The sequence below is a fragment of the Sebastes umbrosus genome, chromosome 2 (genome assembly GCF_015220745.1).
Source record: "Sebastes umbrosus isolate fSebUmb1 chromosome 2, fSebUmb1.pri, whole genome shotgun sequence".
Taxonomy (NCBI): domain Eukaryota; kingdom Metazoa; phylum Chordata; class Actinopteri; order Perciformes; family Sebastidae; genus Sebastes; species Sebastes umbrosus.
In genome coordinates, this window is record NC_051270.1 from 32,356,079 (window position 1) to 32,374,645 (window position 18,567).

At 42.5% G+C, this 18,567-nt stretch overlaps 1 protein-coding gene across 15 annotated transcripts in view; it reads left to right on the plus strand.

Annotated features, from left to right (window-relative positions):
- Nucleotides 1-2,966: 2,966 nt before the first annotated feature.
- Nucleotides 2,967-18,567, plus strand: part of tle3b (TLE family member 3, transcriptional corepressor b) — a 42,687-nt gene continuing 27,086 nt past the window's right edge. For 4 of the 15 annotated variants that reach the window (XM_037791752.1, XM_037791765.1, XM_037791757.1 and 1 more), the window contains exons 1-7: nucleotides 2,967-3,598; nucleotides 4,026-4,252; nucleotides 4,847-4,947; nucleotides 5,182-5,245; nucleotides 8,693-8,737; nucleotides 16,032-16,094; nucleotides 17,160-17,264. In XM_037791752.1, coding sequence (XP_037647680.1) covers nucleotides 4,229-4,252; nucleotides 4,847-4,947; nucleotides 5,182-5,245; nucleotides 8,693-8,737; nucleotides 16,032-16,094; nucleotides 17,160-17,264 — 402 coding nt within the window. In that variant the 5' untranslated portion in view covers nucleotides 2,967-3,598; nucleotides 4,026-4,228. The remainder of the gene's footprint in view (nucleotides 3,599-4,025; nucleotides 4,253-4,846; nucleotides 4,948-5,181; nucleotides 5,246-8,692; nucleotides 8,738-16,031; nucleotides 16,095-17,159; nucleotides 17,265-18,567) is intronic. The other 11 variants (XM_037791784.1, XM_037791801.1, XM_037791792.1 and 8 more) reach the window with 7 other exon arrangements.

Consider the following 18,567-nt stretch of genomic DNA (forward strand, 5'->3'; position numbering starts at 1 on the left):
CATCTCTGACTACATACATACTGAAAATCAAACATTTTAATGTATTAATTTAGATATTTTCCAAAGTAAAAGTCCCTAGAAGTGTATGATTCAACTTTTCCCATGGTCTAGTGTTTAAAAACGTTCACAAAAATCACAATAAATTGTAATATTGAATCGCAATACCTAAAAATCGCAATACATATCGAATCGGCACACAAGTAACGTGATAGTAACGAGTCGGGAGACAGGTGTATCCTCCCAGCCCTACTGAATATATGTTTTGAGAGTCGCTTTGTTGGAATCAACAACAAGGTGTTGTTGGTCAGTGCAATGAGCAGCTGAGAGAACTAATAAAGTTTCCTCAGGAAGCTTGGATTTTGAGAAGTGCAAAAAGTTTATTGTTCATACAGTTTACAGTTTGTTCCTACTGAAACGACTATGATTACAACCAGGACTACTAAGATAATTTATCATTAGGGAAGCTTTGTGTGAAAGATTGTCTTTAAAGTCTCCCAGTGAGTGTGTAGCTTACTTATGCCCTCAGTTTATGAGTTATTATCCCAACTCATGTCAGAGCATCTGCAGGAGGGATACATTTGTTGCTAAGCAACAGCTAAAGCTCGCAGCATGCTCGCTACAGTTATGTTCAAAATTTGGTGTGCTTCTTGGCTTTTGGGCACTTTGTTATTCTACAAATAATATAAAATCTAATACAATTGAGTTTAGGTCTGGTGCCTAAGTAGTTATATTCTATCTGCATTTTAGAAATACTTTGCTTTAAAGAATTAAATCAAATTGAGAAACATCTTTCATTTTCATCATTTCGTAGGTTTGGTTCTGTAAAGTAATATTCACAAAGGATTCACATTTTATAATATCTGATTAGGCTGCTCTAGATTGTGTCACTGGCAAATATTTATTCAACATTTTGTAACATATTCTTCACAGACTCAGCTGATTAGACTGTTGTCAGGCCATTAAATAGGTGTTGTCAGTCGCTATAAAGGCCCATAGATGTGGGTCAACAGGGGCCTACTACACCCACTAGTAGGTTTCATCTGTTCACATGGTCGATCACCGAAAGAAGGTATAAAAGAACATGACAGCGACCTCTAGCGACCATAGTAATTATGACAGGAGCAGAAGCGGACGTCAAGCACTGTAGTATAGACAGTGTGAAACTCCATAAGGGGTTGAGGTCGGGAATGACAAAACACAGGGCTTTCACACGGGAGACCGCATCCCGTGTGAAACCAACAATGTGTAGTTGTCTTTGTGTTCGTAAACACTGTTTGTCCTTAAACTTAACTAAGTGTTTTTTTGCCTAAACCTAAAGAAAGTTTTGTTTTGTTGCCTAAACCTAAAGAAGTTGTAGTTTTATTACCTAAGCTTGTTTTTTTAGTAAACCTAAAGAAGTAGTAGTTTGTTGCCTAAACCTAACTGTTTTTTTTGTTTTGAATAAACTTAAAGACGTAATTGTGTTGGCTAAACCTAAGAAGCCTTTTTGTTTGTGTTCAAAATGTGATGTTTTATTCAGATTTACGTGTTAGAACATGTTACTTTTAAGTTTCACTTTCACTTTTACGACATAGTAGGTGTAGCAGGCCCCTACTGACCCACATCTATGGTGCTTATAGCGACTGATCACGCCTATTTAATGGCCTGAAAACAGCTGAGTTGAAGTTTCCTCTTAATTTCCCTGTTGACGTCTGTAAATGCAGCATACGCGCATATCAAGAGATTTCACTTTTTAAATCATCTTGACGTAGGGATACATTTATTTTAAACTTAGTAAAATGATTAGTATCTTATCTTAAGATAATCAAACTACTGGCCCCAACAATTAACAACATCCTAATAAACCAATAACATGAAAAAATGCTATATGGGCTAATCAAGCACGGTCTAATTGTTTCAGGGAATACAGAACATTTTAAATTTGAATGCGAGTGGACTGAATGGACACCCAGATAAACAAATAAATACAATTTTAGATGAAAATGAGGGCAGAAACAGATGAGTGAAACGAGCCCATGTTTGAGCGAGGTAAAAGCTTTGTTTTGCAGCAAATGTTTTCATGGAGGAGGGGTTGAAGGAGGGGGGGGGGAATCAAACTGATATTTAGCCCCTACTGGCTTTTTTTTCCTGCTTTTGTTTTATGCAAGGCTCTTTTTACCACATGGTAGTGACAGATTGTTTGAGCTGAAAGGAAAAGCCATTCGAAGCTAATTAAGCAGCCATTCCAGGCACTGTTCGCAGGCAGGAGGGAGAGTAGCACAGGCATTTGTCAGCGCCGTACCCAACGTGGGTTTAATTGACAACCCCGGCTGCTGACTGACAGCTTCTCCACCTCGCAGCCAATCGCAAGCCGTGCGGGGAGACAGCTGCGAGCCCATTGGCTAGAGAGCAGTGAAGAGGGAGGATGTGGACCCACGTGGGGCCGGGCACAGTGAGCAACACCTGATAGGCTGAGACGTGTTGCAGCCTACCTAGTGCTGCTGATAGGGAAGCTTGTAGATGCTTGAGGTCTCGTTAGAAATAGGTCGATCAATTCAAGTCACTCAAAGGACACTCTGCTGTAGATTAAGCGGTATTCACATCTTCTGCACACTTCGGGTCTTGAATGAATTTCTATGAGCTCCTATTTTTTCTTGGCATAGTAACACGACTTCTTGGTTTTCTCTGTCTCTGCTTACAATGAGAGCAGAAAGTGTGATGTTGCTGTTGCAGATTTAGGGTCTGACTTTATTGTTTCACATATTATAAGCACATAATAATGCTTTTATTAAATGGATAAAGTCTGTCTTTGGTTAGTGGGGTTATTTCCCTGTTTACACCAGTTTATAGTGTTTGAATGTGCATATTTTTTAACGATAAAACTCGCACTCATATTGTAAAAACGTCGGATTTATAAATGATTGTCTTTTGTTTTGAACAAGTCGTTGAACGCACCATGGAACGCACCATGGAACGCTCCGAATGTCACTTCAGAAAATCCAAAATGGCGAACGCGTGAGGTCACACATTCTCAAGTCCAATCAGAACGCGGTTACTCTGAACACCCCCACGTGGGGTACGCCGCGCTGTGATTGGTCCCCGCTGCTAAACATCGTTCGGAGGATCCCCATTGGCTGAGAGCAGGGCCCTCTCTCGGCAGTCGGCTCCTCGTGTCAGTGCTCAGTCTGTGTGTGGTACAGCAGCGCGCGGCGGCGGAGGAACTAGCCAACAGTCAGAGAGCTCGAGCTCGTGGTGTGTTTCACAACGGCAATCGACATTTTAAAAAAAAAAAAAGAACCGTTACCGTTAACGTGTGGACTAACTGTCGGACTGTTGTTCTTCTGCTGGATCTAAAGCGGCTCTAAGTTACATGAGGTCGACTACTCTCACCGGTTAGAGGAGGTTTACAACGTCCGACCGGACGGAGAGACGCTCTCCGCCTCGGGAGCACCGTCACCGGGGTTTTAAAGCACTCTCAAAGGGGCAAAGAAGAAGAAACACAAACGACGACGGACATTTTCTGCCTTTTCTCACTCTGTGACGGATATTAAGCTGCGTGAGTCTGGATACTGTTGTTGTACCTGAGCAGAAGACAGAGGAGGAATCAGCCCAGACAAAGGTAAAAAGGGCGACATGAAGAGAGCCGCTAACAAGACGGGAGGTGGAGGAGGAGGTGGTGGTTCATGGCTTCATGGCAGCAGCAGCTCCTTGTTTTCTCATTCTCTTCTCCTCCCGGACTGAAACGAGCTTGTTGTGTTCTTGGAAGAGACAACTCGTTAGATTTACGAGGATAACAAAAGCATCATGTTGTTGATCAAAAGTCACAACTTTGGATGTATTTGATGCTTCTGATCAAACACATTTTTGACAGAAAATTTGAAAAAGATACAGAAAATGATGATAAGAAAACACATTTTATTGCCATATTGTCAGAGAGTGGATAGCCCTAATATAGATCAGTCCGGTTAAGTTCATAAAGCTTTAACTCCTGCTTTTACAACCTTGCTGTGATAGTGCTTCAGCTCCGTCTTCTTGTGTGTATATAGGTGTACAAAGGAGAGAGGTGATCCATCCAGTGGGGGGGTCTGAGTGAGCTCCTCGCAGCCGAGAACAGAGGCTTTGTCCGCCGCCATCCTGCGTGCACCGAGGAGGAGGGGGTGGCGGTGATTTACCGCACCTTCACTGTTCACTGGGATTACAGACAAGCAGAGAAACACACTGAATTCACCTTGTGTGTAAAGGACGCGACATGTATCCACAAGGCCGGCATCCGGTAAGTAGCTGTCTTTGTTTCACTATTTTCTAAATTGAAATGCAAATGCACCGCCCTGCAAAAGTAGCCTAATTAAGCTCGACAGAGAGTGGAGCTGCCTGATCCACACCTTACTATTTATGGTGTGCATCGTGTGCTGCTGAGGCGCTTCACTCTCTGGCAGAAGAGAAACTGGTGTTTATTGGAGACAAGATCAGAGCTTTTTGGTTGAACTCAGGGAAAGTAGATCATCACCTCCTGCTGTAATCTGACTTCATTTCTCAGTGCAGTTTGTTATAGTTGCACTTTTAACACTGCTTTTTTGTGCAGCACACACACACTGAAAGCCCACAACTTTATGCATCCCTCTCTCATCATCCTCTATGTAACATTACTTTGAGGACGGATGAAGTGGCCCTGCCTTTGTCATTGCACATGTTGTTGAGTGAAAGCGGCTCTTTCCTCCAGTCAGTCAGGACTCAAGGGAAATGTGATGACAAACCATGAAAACAAAAGAAACACAAGAAAGAGGAGGAAGCGGCTAGAGAGGGATGAGGCTATTATCTGGACTGTGATGGCGTTATTTACACCTGTGGTATCTTCAACCTTTTTCAGGCACCTCACCAGCCAGGGCAGCCTGGATTCAAGTTCACCGTGGCCGAGTCATGCGACAGGATCAAAGACGAATTTCAGTTCCTGCAGGCTCAGTACCATAGGTAATGACTAGCCAACTGTAAACAGCGTTGGCTTCCTGGAAAGAATAGGAAGAGGAAGCTGCTTCTGTCTTGTTCCATCTTTGTAGCTTCATGCACGTTTACACTGATGTTACGCTCATAAATATATCTGTTCTGGATTTTGAATGGACCCAAATCAAGAATGTGCAAGAATATATGTAACGTATATATCCTGATTTATAGCATAATTTTATGTCTCTCTTTTCTTCCCTAAAGTCTTAAAGTGGAGTACGATAAACTGGCCAATGAAAAGACAGAGATGCAGCGTCACTACGTCATGGTAAGAGCAGTAAAGCTGTGAATCTGAATTATCCTGCCTTTAGCCTCAGGTGAACAGTCACAGGTGGTGCAGCCCTGGTGCTCTGCAAAGGCCATGTTAGCATTTGTCCCTGCTTGGTATTGTTGACTCACGGCTGTGTTTTCTGTTTTCATTGGATAAGAAGGTGCAGGGGGGGGTGGCTGAAACTCTAGCAGGGGTCAAATGTCCAACTATTGATTGTGGGGTGTGACGACCCCCCCACCCCCTATGGCTCTGGGGGTCCTCTTTATGACCCTCCACCACCCCTCCCTAACACTCCCTACATGACCCACTGAGGGTTAATGACTGGTCTGCTGGCTTTGTGTATGAATCACTGGGTATTTTTTTTTTAAACTTCTTAACTCATCCAAGTTGAACTATGGGGTCATTCAGACACTTTAGACACACCCAGGGGGTTCTCAGATATGAGGAGAACAACCATAAAGATAATAGACTACTTAGGGCCAGGTGTTGTCGTTGAAATCAATATCACAATATAAATGAGAATATATTTCCACTATTGATGTCACAATATGGGAAGTCTCATGTAAGATAATCAAATTTTTGTTCAGTGCATTGAACTTTTGTATTTCATCAGAAAAATGTGTAACACAAAAAACCTGCTTTGAATCACTAATTTGGACAACGTGATGTCATATCATCTAGTTTAATTCATCAACCAAAAGGAGGTTTTTCAGCAACTATTTTAAGAGCTTTAAAGGACCAGTGTGTAACATTTAGGGGCATCTATTGGCAGAAATGGAATATAATGTTCACAAGTATGTTTTCTTTAGTGTATAATCGCCTGAAAATAAGAGTCGCTGTGTTTTCGTTAGCTTGGAATGAGCCGTTTATATCTACATACGGAGCGGGTCCTCTTCACAGAGTCTGCCATCTTTCACCTCCATGTTTGTAGAGTAGCCCAGAACGGACAAACAAGTCGATAACGGTACTCGCTCCCGTCGCCATTAGCGTTTTCGCATCGGCCACCGTAGCTCTACAACATGCTTGGCACACGAGAGGCTTCAGTTGGTTGTAATCTGCAACCTTACCGGTAGATACCGCCAGATCCTACACACTGCTCCTTTAAGTCTGCTTAGGTCATTTTTTTAATCAGAAATGTCAAACGTTTGCTGATTCCAGCTTCTCAAATGTGGGAAGTTGCTGCTTTTCTTAGTCCATTATGACAATAAACTGAATATTTTTGGGTTTTGGACTGTTGGTCAAACAAAACATTTGAAGATGTCATCTTGGGCTGTGGAAAATTGTGATGAGCATCTTTCTCTATTTTTGACATATTATAGACCAAATGAGTAATCGGTTAAACGAGAAAAAGGTCAACGGGTGAATCAGTGATTAAAGTAATAGTTGCAGCCTTAGCGTTGTCACGATACTGGAATTTCTAACTTCGATATAATAAAAATATCGATTTGCGACACCACAGGGAAAAATTGAGTGCATCAAATTTTTGATTTTTATTAAAAAATCAATAGCGGTGTGTGTGTCAACTCGCTGTCAGAGAGAATATAGAGCAGAAAGCGCAGCTGATACTCATGTATCGATACTGCGGAAAATTTAAACCATTTTGTATTGAAACCATTTTGAATATTCAGTATCAATATGTATTGATACTTCAATATTTTTGACAATACTAAGCCCTAATATCATTACAATACAATTAAAACTCAGTAACCAATAATATCAAACCACTGCTTTGTTGTTGTGTGCACTTTCACTGTGTCTTGGAAACCTTACTTGAAACCTAAGATACAGTAGGTGCTTGATTTCTATCAAAGAGCTGTGAAGAGGTTAAATGTGAAACTATTCCAATAGTGCAATTAAAACATTACATTCAGTTCAGAGCTCCCTGATGAGACAAAAGAAATACGTGCCTCTGCAAAGACGACCCAACTCAAAGGTTCTTTCTATCTAATACAGTAAAAGCTGCATTGTGTGCATGGAAAAAGAACAATCTTTATCTGACGAGTGTTGTAACTCAGCCCTCACTCTTAGTTTGTGTATGTGCGTGCTTATCTTGTTTGTACATGAAAGGAATGACTTTAACCAAACGCAGCAGTACGTTTGTTAAATATTATTTTCCCTGTGAGGAACCAGAAGGTGGTGGGAGTAGCTATAATAAATGGAAGCTGTTTGCTATGTGTTTGATAAACAAGACAGACAAACTACTAGGCTTTAGTTTGTATCTGTTGGTGGGCTCGCAAGTTTTTGGCAATCGTCAGCAGATAATGTTGTTTTCAATGAGAGTATTGGCGTTCTCACGTGTTTTTGAAGCCACAGACCGTTTTCAGCTCAGAGACTGGCAGTGCCCAGTAGAAGTAAATGAGAACAGTTGCCACTCGCCTGTCAGCTGCACAAAGAACATGAAGTTGTCAACCTCTTTGGTTAATGTCAATGTGTTGTTAATAGCTCACCCCTTGTGCTGCAACAAGTATTCAACTTGTCTCTTTTATTGTTTGGGTGCTTTAGAGGACAAATATAAATGTCATACCAGTCAACCGCCATTTTTTTACAGCCTTGTTGCGCTAACAAATTCTCTGTTTTTCAGTAGAGAAAAGTCACAAGTAACTTGGGAAATATAGATATTAGGGCTGTCAATCTATTCAAATATTTAATTGTGATTAATCACATGATAGTCTGTAGTTAATCACGATTAATTGCAAATTAATCACCGTTTTTATCTGTTTAAAATGTACCTTAAAAGGAGATTTATCAAGTATTTAATACTCTTATCAACATGAGTGTGCAAATATACTTGCTTTATGCAAATGTATGTATATATTTATTATTAGAAATCATTTAACACTGACTATTGACAAATATTGTCCAGAAACCCTCACAGGTACTGCATTTAGCATAAAACAATATGCTCAAATCATAACATGGCAAACTGCAGCCCAACAGGCAACAACAGCTGTCAGTGTGCTGAGTTGACTATGACCTGCCCCAAACTGCATGTGATTATTATAAAGTGGGCATGTCTGTAAAGGGGAGACTCGTGGGTACCCATAGAACCCATAGAGGTCAAGGATCCCCCATGAAAATGGCCATGAGAGTTTTTCCTTGCCAAAATTTAGCGAGAATTTTGAGTAGTATGACATTGGTAGCAATGGATTCCCTAGGTTTTTCTAGTTTCATATGATGCCAGTATCTTCACTCTAGCTTCAAAACTGACCCCGCTACAACCTAAAAATCACAAGTTGCGCAAAAGAAATTAGTGGCGTTAAAATTAATTTGCGTTATAATCGCGTTAACTTTGACAGCCCTAATAGATATCACAAAGGACAAATATCTGGGATCATGTCTTGCCTCTAATTATTACTTCTTTGATTCAATGTACAAATGAAAATACATCATTGAAAACCTTATTATGTATTAATGTTTTCTCTCCCTTTTTTTTTTTTTTTACAGTACTATGAGATGTCCTATGGGCTCAACATTGAGATGCACAAACAGGTATGTAGCCATATCAGGGATGGTCTGTGTAAAGCCAAAACACTGTTGTTTTTTTCCCCCTAGTGACTGAGGAATATAAACACACACATACACACACACACACACACACACACACACACACACACACACACACACACACACACACACACACACACACACACATACACACATACCTGACCTTACTTTCTACCCTCATCCTTAAATGGCTTTAGGAGGCATACACATGCTGGCTTCCTGTAGTGAAAATGCTGACAGGCTAAACAACACGAAGGGCACGCTGCCTGATGGGGATGGTTTGATAAGATTAAAGTGAAGTATTTGGCAGACTGTCTGAGAGGATGTGTTTTTGTGTGGTGTGTCCTTCTGAATGTGTATGCACATATGCCTGCACTATACTGTGTCTGCCTCCCCAGTGCCAGCCGGGCTAAAAGCTCATTAGTTCAGCTGCCACCAAGCGCTGGGCATCATGCTGCAGTGGAAAGACTTCTACAGATGAATAGGGCAAAACTATCTGCAGTTTCCTCTCCGCCACCCAAGGAGCCATTTCAGTAGTCTGGAGGCAGGAAGGAAACGGCGGGGCAGGGGGGGCAGATATGTTAAAATCATCTTAGCCTTAGAAATAGTGACCATGTTTCACATCAGGCTTCTTTGTTGGTTTGCTTCCAGTTGATCTTTGGCCTGTCATATCCAGAGTTTTGGATGCGTGTTGGTGTAGTGTTTGTAGAAACTATCTCTCAACACAAATACTTGGTATTTGCACCCAGCTGAAGCTCAGTAGCTCCAGCAGTGCTTTTCTGTCAGCTATGCTCTGATATTCCTCTGGATGAAAATAAGTGCTTTCTTCAATTACTGTGTTTTTTTTGTCTGTCCTGGTGCTTAGCATCTTAATGTCTTCCAACACCATGTTGGAAATATGTGTCCTCACTCAACGTGTATTTTGGTAGTGCTGAAATAGTTAATTGAGGGACAACAGAGTGGTGCAGCAATGAGTCCTAAAACCCGGAAATGAATGATCATTTTAGCACGTCCGGTTCCCTTGTCTCGAAGGCAATGGGTTTTTTTAATGGGTTTTTAGTTAGATGCCTGCAATAAGGTCTGTAGTTAACACAAGTTTAAGAGATTTTAACGTTTAGTTCTACGACATAAAATACGTGTAAGTGTCATAAACATCGGATGCGATGCTAACTTCCTGGTTGACTTACAGAAATATGTCATCCCTGCAGCACTCTGAGGCAGACAATTAATTCACTCAAAGATTTGCTGCTGTTCTGTGTTTTGATATTATTATACATTTAATATCTTAGTCTTTTGAACTGTTGATTGGACAAAACAAGCTCTCTCAGGATGGCATTTTGGGCTCTGAGAAATCTGATGAGCATGTACTAATTCGGTGACAATTTATAGACCTAACAATCAATAAAAAATCGAGAAATAGTTACTAGTTGCAGCCCAGGGTTTGCCTTAAATCAGAAAGGCAGTATCACATAACAGCATGTATAGGTTCTTTCATACCTGTAAGATGTCTTGAGGTGGGAATTTTAGCATTTATATGACGTGATTAGGCGTGTCCACAGGATAAGGAGGGTGCATGCCGTCTGGTTGGTTAACTTTTGGTGCGGTTAGGATAAGACGTCCTAAATGCTCTATAAAAGCCAGATTACACCTGTAAACAACGCTGCAAAACAACAGCTAAAGATCTGACCTGAGGCCTTTTAGTCAGCCGTGTGAAACCCACATTTTCTTTTCTATTAACAGACATTAGCATAATCTTTTATTCAGTTCACTTGAAAAGAGGAAAAAAAGATTACTGTGATCTCAAGATGCCCCTCTTTTATCTCTCTCCACTTACATTTCCATTTTCTCTGATTCCGTCTCGCCTTCTGTTTCCCTCCATCACCTTTGCCTCCTCAATTCTCCTTTTCAACCTCCTCCTCGTGCCCTTATGTCTTTTCATTGCCTCCCCCCTCCTCTGTCTGTACCCCCACCCCGACGATGTGATGTGAATGATGGCCCTTGTGTCATTAGCTGTGTGATATGATGTATGAGAGTGTGAGTCTGTCAGAGGGGGAGACCGAGAAAGGTGGGGTGGAGGCTTCACGGCCCTCAGATCCAGAAGGTTAATGGCATCAGTGGGAGGGTAGCCCAGTTGGAGCAGCAGCGCAGTGCACAATTCATCAGGTGTAGACGTTGCTTTTAGGCGTGTGTGTGTGTGGTAACTAGCTGTTAGAGCCCCCGTACCCCCTGTTCTTATGCGTTTTCTGTCAGGCACTTATCACCAACAAGGAGTGGGGGTGGAGCCGGTTGTTGTGGGTGGATGCTGGTGGCAGTGGACAAAACAAAGGGGGTGATGGAGACAGGAAAGGAGTGAGAGGCTTCAGGGTAAATGGGTTAATCGACTGGTCCTCTCCGGTGCATCTCCTTTGTTTATCAATAAGCCCGGTGGAGTCGACGGAGCACTCTGAATAATGCATGATTCCTGCCACCTCCGTTCCTCTCTCTCTCCCTTCTCCCCTCCCTGGTGAACGAGTGTTTGTGATGACATCAGCGCGAGGTAAACAGACAGCTCTTAGCTGTCCCTGTTATTGGTAGGAAGGGAGGGAGGGAGGCTGGATTATTGGATGCAGGCAGGCACATTACTTTGCGTGTGTTGAAGATTTATCACTGTGTGAAAGAAAGACATGATAAACTCACTTTGTGTTGTTATCACTGAATTGAAATGCAGGGGAATGGGCACCAACCACACACATATGAGCATATAAATAAATATCCCTTACACGGTAACAGTAGTTGTCTTCACACACTGTAATTGAGGTTCCGACAGACACACCGCTTCCCCTACGCTGCAGCCGAGCTGAATGGTTGCTAGCGAAGGGATCTGTGCGGTTGCCGGGGGGTAATTTGTTTTGACAGTGTCTCTTATGATGGCAAAGAGTGCAGGGTGGAGGTAATCACCCTCGCTCGCTGTCAATAAGTGATTTTAATTAGCGCAGCTCATTAGGCTGCCTCAGCAACATGCCCTGCTGACTTTGTGGTGTGGGTGTGGTGGGGGTTGCTTTATTTTTCACTACCTCTGTTCTCTGTTGCGGTCCATGTTTATCTCTCTTGTACGCTTGCCTACCTTTTGATTTCACTTCTCTCTTTTTTGGTGAATTGAAAGCAAAAGGAACATAAATAGAAGAATCATCAACGAGTCCTACACGTACCATTAATTTGGATTAGGGCGGTCAATTGATTAAAATATTTCATTGTGATTAATCGCAAATTAAACTGCATGTGATTATCATAAAGTGGGCATGTCTGTAAAGGGGAGACTCGTGGGTACCCAAAGAGCCCATTTTCATTCACATATCTTGAGGTCAGAGGTCAAGGGACCCCTTTGAAAACGGCCATGCCAGTTTTTCCGTTAATGCTTTAAAGAAATTAGTGGCATCATAACGAATTTGCGTTATCTTATTATCGCGTTATTAATGCGTTAACTTTGACAGCCCTTATTTGGCTACTTACTTTTGTTGCACCTCTGGTAGCCATTTTGTGTAGTATGTATCCATTTCCTCACTTGTTGAGTGAACGAGGGAAACGGAGAAAGTGCTTTATCAACGAGAGTCATGTCCGTTTCCTGGATGGAGGAAGAGCGTGAAAGGAGGAGCAAGGGGGAGGGAGAAAAAGATCTTGTGCAAATGAATAATTTATACAGGATTCCTGGAATTGTTTGCCAAGGTGATGATGGCCGACCTGTCTCTAAGCCAAAACAAACTGACTACGAGAACACACACACTCTCTCTCACGGGAGCTTGACGAGGTTACGGGAGGCTGTGAGACATGCTTTATTTTGATAGCCAGGCTAGAAGGGCTGGTAGAACAATGTTACACAATTAGTGTCTTGGTGTGTGTGTTAGTGTTGACGTGGGTAAACAGAAGCAAAGACGTTGTGTGTGTCTGTTCACATGAACTGCATAATTCAAAATGAAATCTATAAAAAAATACTGCTCACATGATGATTTGAAATCAGATGTAATCTGTTGGAAAACAGCTCATTTCCATATGCTCCCCTGCAGAAAAGCATGTCACTTCAGTTTTGTGTGTATGAGCTCAAAATAGAATGACATGCAAAATATTCTTCATGCATTTGTAATGAACAAGATACCTCTAAGTGCCTCTTTCTTCCTCTGCTCTGGCTGAGAAGATAATTCCCAAACAACCCCCCCAACCACCACTCCCACCACCACCACCACCACCACCACCACCATCATATGCCACTTGGTTTCCTCGCCAATTGAATCCTCGTCAGAGACTCTGCTCTCCACTTGGGGGCTAATGCCTGAAGCGACAAACAGCCAAATGGCTTTCAATGCACCATTGACAGAGGGATGCAATGGAGAGAGAGCCTCTCCAAGCTCTGGTGCTACTAGACAACCCTGAGTACCTGTAATTGTGGAGCTGCAGTGAAAAGCTTCTGCCGGCTCAAAGGCTTCTGTTTTCAGTGGCTTTAAGTGACAATAAACTCTTTCCAGTGCTCGTCTCTGCCGCTAAAAGCACGGTGGAAAATAGTGCCTCCAAAGTAAAGTGGGAGTAATGTTAGAGTGCTGCGTGTCATTGGATGTGATGTGTTATGAGTATTTTTTTTCTCTGCCGAAATGGCTGTGGAAAAAGTCGTGTAAATAAGCTGCGTGCCCGTTTGCCCTCCCTAACATGTGTGAACTCTGTCTGAACAGAGTAGAGTCACTCAATTTGAAAAGGAAGGACAAGATGTAGTTGATAAAGGCTTTTACGGTTGATGTGTGAGTCATGCTTGGCCTGACATTCTCTAGCTGAGATATGACAGGTGAAATATTCAATGATTAGGCCACAAAAAGAAAAAGAAAAATGGATGCAAAGGAAGTCTGTGCCATTGTTTTATTTCCTGGCTCCAAAGTATTATTTTGACTCTGGGGTAAATTTCAGAGGAAGCTAAGGGTTTGGGAAAATTTAACCTTAAAAAAACATGAACACAGCTCAACATGATCTCAGCTCACTAAGCACCTGGTGCTCCAGCTCGCATCCAGGCATGCACCGATACTGTATCGGATATCAGGCTGATATTGACTCAAATAGCTGGGAATTGGGTATTGGTGACAATGGAGCCAATCTATTTAATTCAATTCTATGTTTATATGATATATACATTTTATACAGGAATTTTAATTCCTGTTTAAGTTTTGACCAATTTGTTGCTGCATTAAAAAGGTTTATACTTGAATTGCATTCCTGTTAATCTTGCAGATTTTTGACCAAGTTGCTGGATATATTATTTTAGCAATAAATGATAATTCAGTATATGTATACAGTATATATTGTATTTATTTGTTAGGAAAGCAATGTATAAGTCAAGCCTGATGTTGCCTTATACATAAAAGAATGATCCCAGTCACTTCCACACAGTGAGGCGTACAGCTTATTAATTAGACACTGGTATCGGATCGGTACTCGGCCCGATACGGCTGATTCCCGAAGCCCAGGTATCGCTATCAGTATCGGGACTGTAAAAGTTGGATCGGTGCATCCCTAAGCTCGCCTCTCAGAATGAGCTGCTGAGAGAAACCTGTGTTTTTTTTGCATATCGTACTAAACAATTCAACACAAAATGGAGAGTACACCTGAATTCCATGAATGTTTTTGGCTTCCTCTGGAGTGGTGATTTGCTACGAACAAATGGCCGCCTTTCTTTGTGAATCGGTTTGTGGTGAGGGTTTGTAATGTTGTTGCTCTAATAGCCGAGTGTATCAGCATACCGCTGTTTCCTACAAGCCCCATGTTGCTCCCCTTGCAGCCATTTTCAGAGAAGTGATGTGATGCTGAAACACTCTAATCCTACTGTGTGTCATTGTATCCAGCCCCCGCTAATGATGATGGTTTATGAGTCTCCATAGAGCTCCCTCCCTCTCTTTCTCTTTCTCTCTCTCTATGTCAGCCCCCCCACCAGTGCAGCCCCCTCCCCACCTCCCCACTCCCAGTTATCCCTCATTAATTTCCCGTGCCGATCAGATCGACAGGCCGAAAATTCAATTTAATGACCTGCCTCTTTGCTGTGCCTAATATGATTTTACAGGCTGTTCTGGTCAGGGCCCCAGCCCAATTTACATAACGATCAGCCGTGCCAGATAGCGTTGCCCCAGCAACAGAAGAGGGGGAAGATGAGAGAGGAAGAGGAGGAAGGAGGGAGGGCACAGAGGAGAGTAGTGGAGATTAGCAGGGAGGGGTGTGAAGGAGTGTTTGGAGGAGGAGGGAGGCTGGATGGAGAGAGAAAGCACAGTGCGTCTGAGGTCAGACAGGAGGTTGTGAGATAATTCCTGACAGGCCAGCAAAGGTCCGTCCCCCTCCTCTTCTCTCCTTCTTTTCCTGTCTCCCCTCCTCCAAATTGAAAAGAGTGACACTGTGCAAAAGGCCACCGGCACCTCCTGTCCCCCTTTTCCTCGTCCTTTCTCCTCCCTCCCCCTTTCACAGTCAAACAAGGTTAAGGGAGAAAATGAGTGGAATGCAGCAGCGTATAAAACGGCGGGAAGGACCTCCTCACCCCCCCACACACCTGCTGGGCCTCCACCCCTAATCTCTCACAATCAATTAGTTCACCTCCCCCAGTTCAGTCAAACTACATTACCTTAGTGTCAAATCAGAGCGTTTCACTTCACCATTCATCACCCCCACACCCCTTCTCCTTTATTCTGCTTTCTACTTTTGTGTTCTCTTCTTCCTCCTCCTCCTCCTCTCTGTGGAAAGTACCGATTTTAAAAAAGGAAATGGGTTTGGGCAAAATGTCTTGGGACATTCAAGTGCGGTAGGCGGGCAGCGCAGCATATCCATTTGTCCAAATGCAGCGCTGTAAAGTGCTCTATGTGCAGTATCATCTTACTCTCCCAGCTAATATTCTGTGGTCGATACCAAAGATGCCTCAGATAGATAGGACCCGAGAGTTAACCAGTCTGCTTCGGCCAGCCCCACCCCCCTCTATGAGCCGTAATTATGAAGTATGGACCTCATTATGGTGTCTCCAGCCAGATGGTATTAGCATATTTCAGCCTCCTAATGAAATAAGGCTGGAGTCTAATGGAGGCAGGAGAGAGGGGGAAGTAAATTTGTTCTAAGGCGGTCCCAATTTAGTTAAGAAATACAGGGTCCATCCAGATGGACGCTGCAAACATTTTTGTGTGTACACCCTTTTGTTTTATAGGTAGTTTAACGGCTTGATTATAGTATTGCCTGGCGCATGCAGCATCCTGAAAGACTATCATCCTAACATGTTCTCTCTCTTCTCTTACAGACTGAGATTGCCAAACGTCTCAACGCAATTCTGGCTCAGATCATGCCGTTCTTGTCACAAGAGGTAAGTGTCACTCCAGCTCGCAGCATTTTAAGAGTGAGAATAATTCCATTCACCATGCACAGTGACTGTACAGGAAGCTCTGAGGCTGCACAGAGACCCTTTCAATGGGATGTATAGACACGACAAGGCATCTTATATAGTACAAGACATGCATTAATTGCATAATAAGACTACAGATTTTAAGCAATTACTGTATGTTAACCATGAAAAGGTCATTGATTGGCTCAACAGTGCGATATTCAGTATTATTGCAACTTTGTTGTCGGACGTGACAGTTGGTCTTTGTGGAGTTTTACCAAAAGTTTAACCTTTTTACTCTCTCGGCGACCAGAAAAAAACAACGTGTCAGCACTCAGTGCAGATTAGACGTCCAGTGCCTCGTCACGCTGCTGCCGTTTTGTAGTAGTGTAAAAATGTGGCGCTCCCATTGCAAAGAATTCAACACAGAAAAAACGCGAACATAGTGGTCGTGGCGGTTGCTTGTCAATATTGCGGTTATTGCGTCAGCTCTATTAAAAACTACTGCTCTACACTGTGAGTCTTAACATGCAAGGACTCTTAAACAAGCCTGCAAATGCCTTTATCAAGTAGGAAATTGGCTGTCCTGATCTCCTGACAACATATTTCCGGTAAACTTGTTTTTTTTTTATTAATTTCTCACGGTGAGGCATGGCCCAGCTATCTTAACTGCCGCTCTAAGAAATGAGTCCAGCTGCTGAAAACACCCACATTGATGGAAATTAGGCCTCAGGGATAAACAAACACTGTTGCGCCAACTTTGCGCTTTATTGGTTGATATATTCTTGATTAAATTCTTAACAGTGATTGACGGACCATTGGTTAATCATTAACATCCCTTGTATATCATATTGTACATAGTATGAGTCTTTTTATGAGACTGTTGTGACTTTAAGGATTAAATTACTTTTGTGCATTATGGAGCAAATTTTTTATTAAAGAGCTTGTTCGCAGTCTTGTGTAGATAAACCATCAGGACAGGTCTGGATAAATGCTAATGAGGAGTCAGAATCAGGAATCTAACCTTTGTGTTTTTGTGTCCCGCAGCATCAACAGCAGGTGGCTCAGGCTGTTGAACGGGCCAAGCAGGTGACGATGACTGAGCTGAATGCGATCATCGGGGTACGTGGACTTCCCAATCTGCCTCTCACTGTGTGTATACCCCCTTTTCTTCCTTCATTTGACCTGAGGCCAGGGGCAAAACTGCACACATAGAAGAGGGCTGGCACTCCAGTACGCACACATATAGACTATTTAAGCGCGCTACATTACGCTTACGGGTTTATTTCGCCTTTATGCGCTTCAGCTGAAGTGTTGCACGTCAAGGATAACTTGGGAAAGGGTAATAGATTCAGGAGGAAAATAGGGGTGAAAAGGGAATAGGAGTAGCTTAGTGTATTAATCTGCAACCATTTTCCTCCTCCTGTCTGTGGCATTTGAACGTTCAGGCTGAATACAAACTAGCAACACCGTGTCCTCTTCACTTGTGCAGACTTGCCTCTGTCTCCAGTGGTTAATTATGTTTTTATTTAAGTTTGAAACGGTGCTGTCAATACGGTGTTCGCTGCTGTAATTTCTCTGATTGTTGGTTAACCATGACCTGTCAGCACGCTGCGTGCAGCTCCTAACAGCAGCTGTGCTCTGATTTCCTCCTCAGGCAGAGTCAAAGAACATCTGATATACAGTAACACAGTCCAGGCTGAGATCAGATCGTGGTGTTGCTCAGATTTCACTTTGGCTGCAATCTAGTTTTTGGTAGAATGTTCCAGCCAACAGGCTTACAGATCCTTTACCTCTGACCCAGCAGCCGGAGGAATTAGAGCCGTCACGTTGAGACAAGCATTGTGATTGTAAAAGAGATTACAGCAGTATGTGTGGACATAGCAGGTAGTGGATGAAAGATTTTGGCTGCATCCAAACAATGTTCCAACAAACCTGTTATTCTGACTTAGGAGCATTCACACACTGCTAGCTTTGTAGTCACACACAATAGAAATAGCCTAAATTAGCTACTTTTGTTGTTGCTAGGGCTGCAACCATTGATTATTTTCATTGATTAATCTGCCAATTATTTTCTCAATTAAAGCTGCAGTAGTTAGAATTGGAGAAAATATAATAAAAAAAGAAGTTATTTTTTATAAAACAGTCCCTATAGTCTGACAGTAATGCATGAGACAGAAAAAAAAAATCATGTGCCTCTTTGTCCTCCGGTGCTCCTAATGGCATCTGCAAGATTTCACAGACCATAAAACAACCAATCAGAGCCGAGCTGGAGTCTGCCGTCTCTGAGCAGCTGTCAATCACTCGCAAACTCCGATCAAATGGTCAAACTAGGCAGCGCTGATCAAATATGAATCAATATTCTGTTACTGTAATGCCTATTTCCTCAATTTTTTTCAAAAACATCTTGTAGTGTCCTGTTTAGCTGTAAAATTAGAAAGTTTGCGACCCTGCA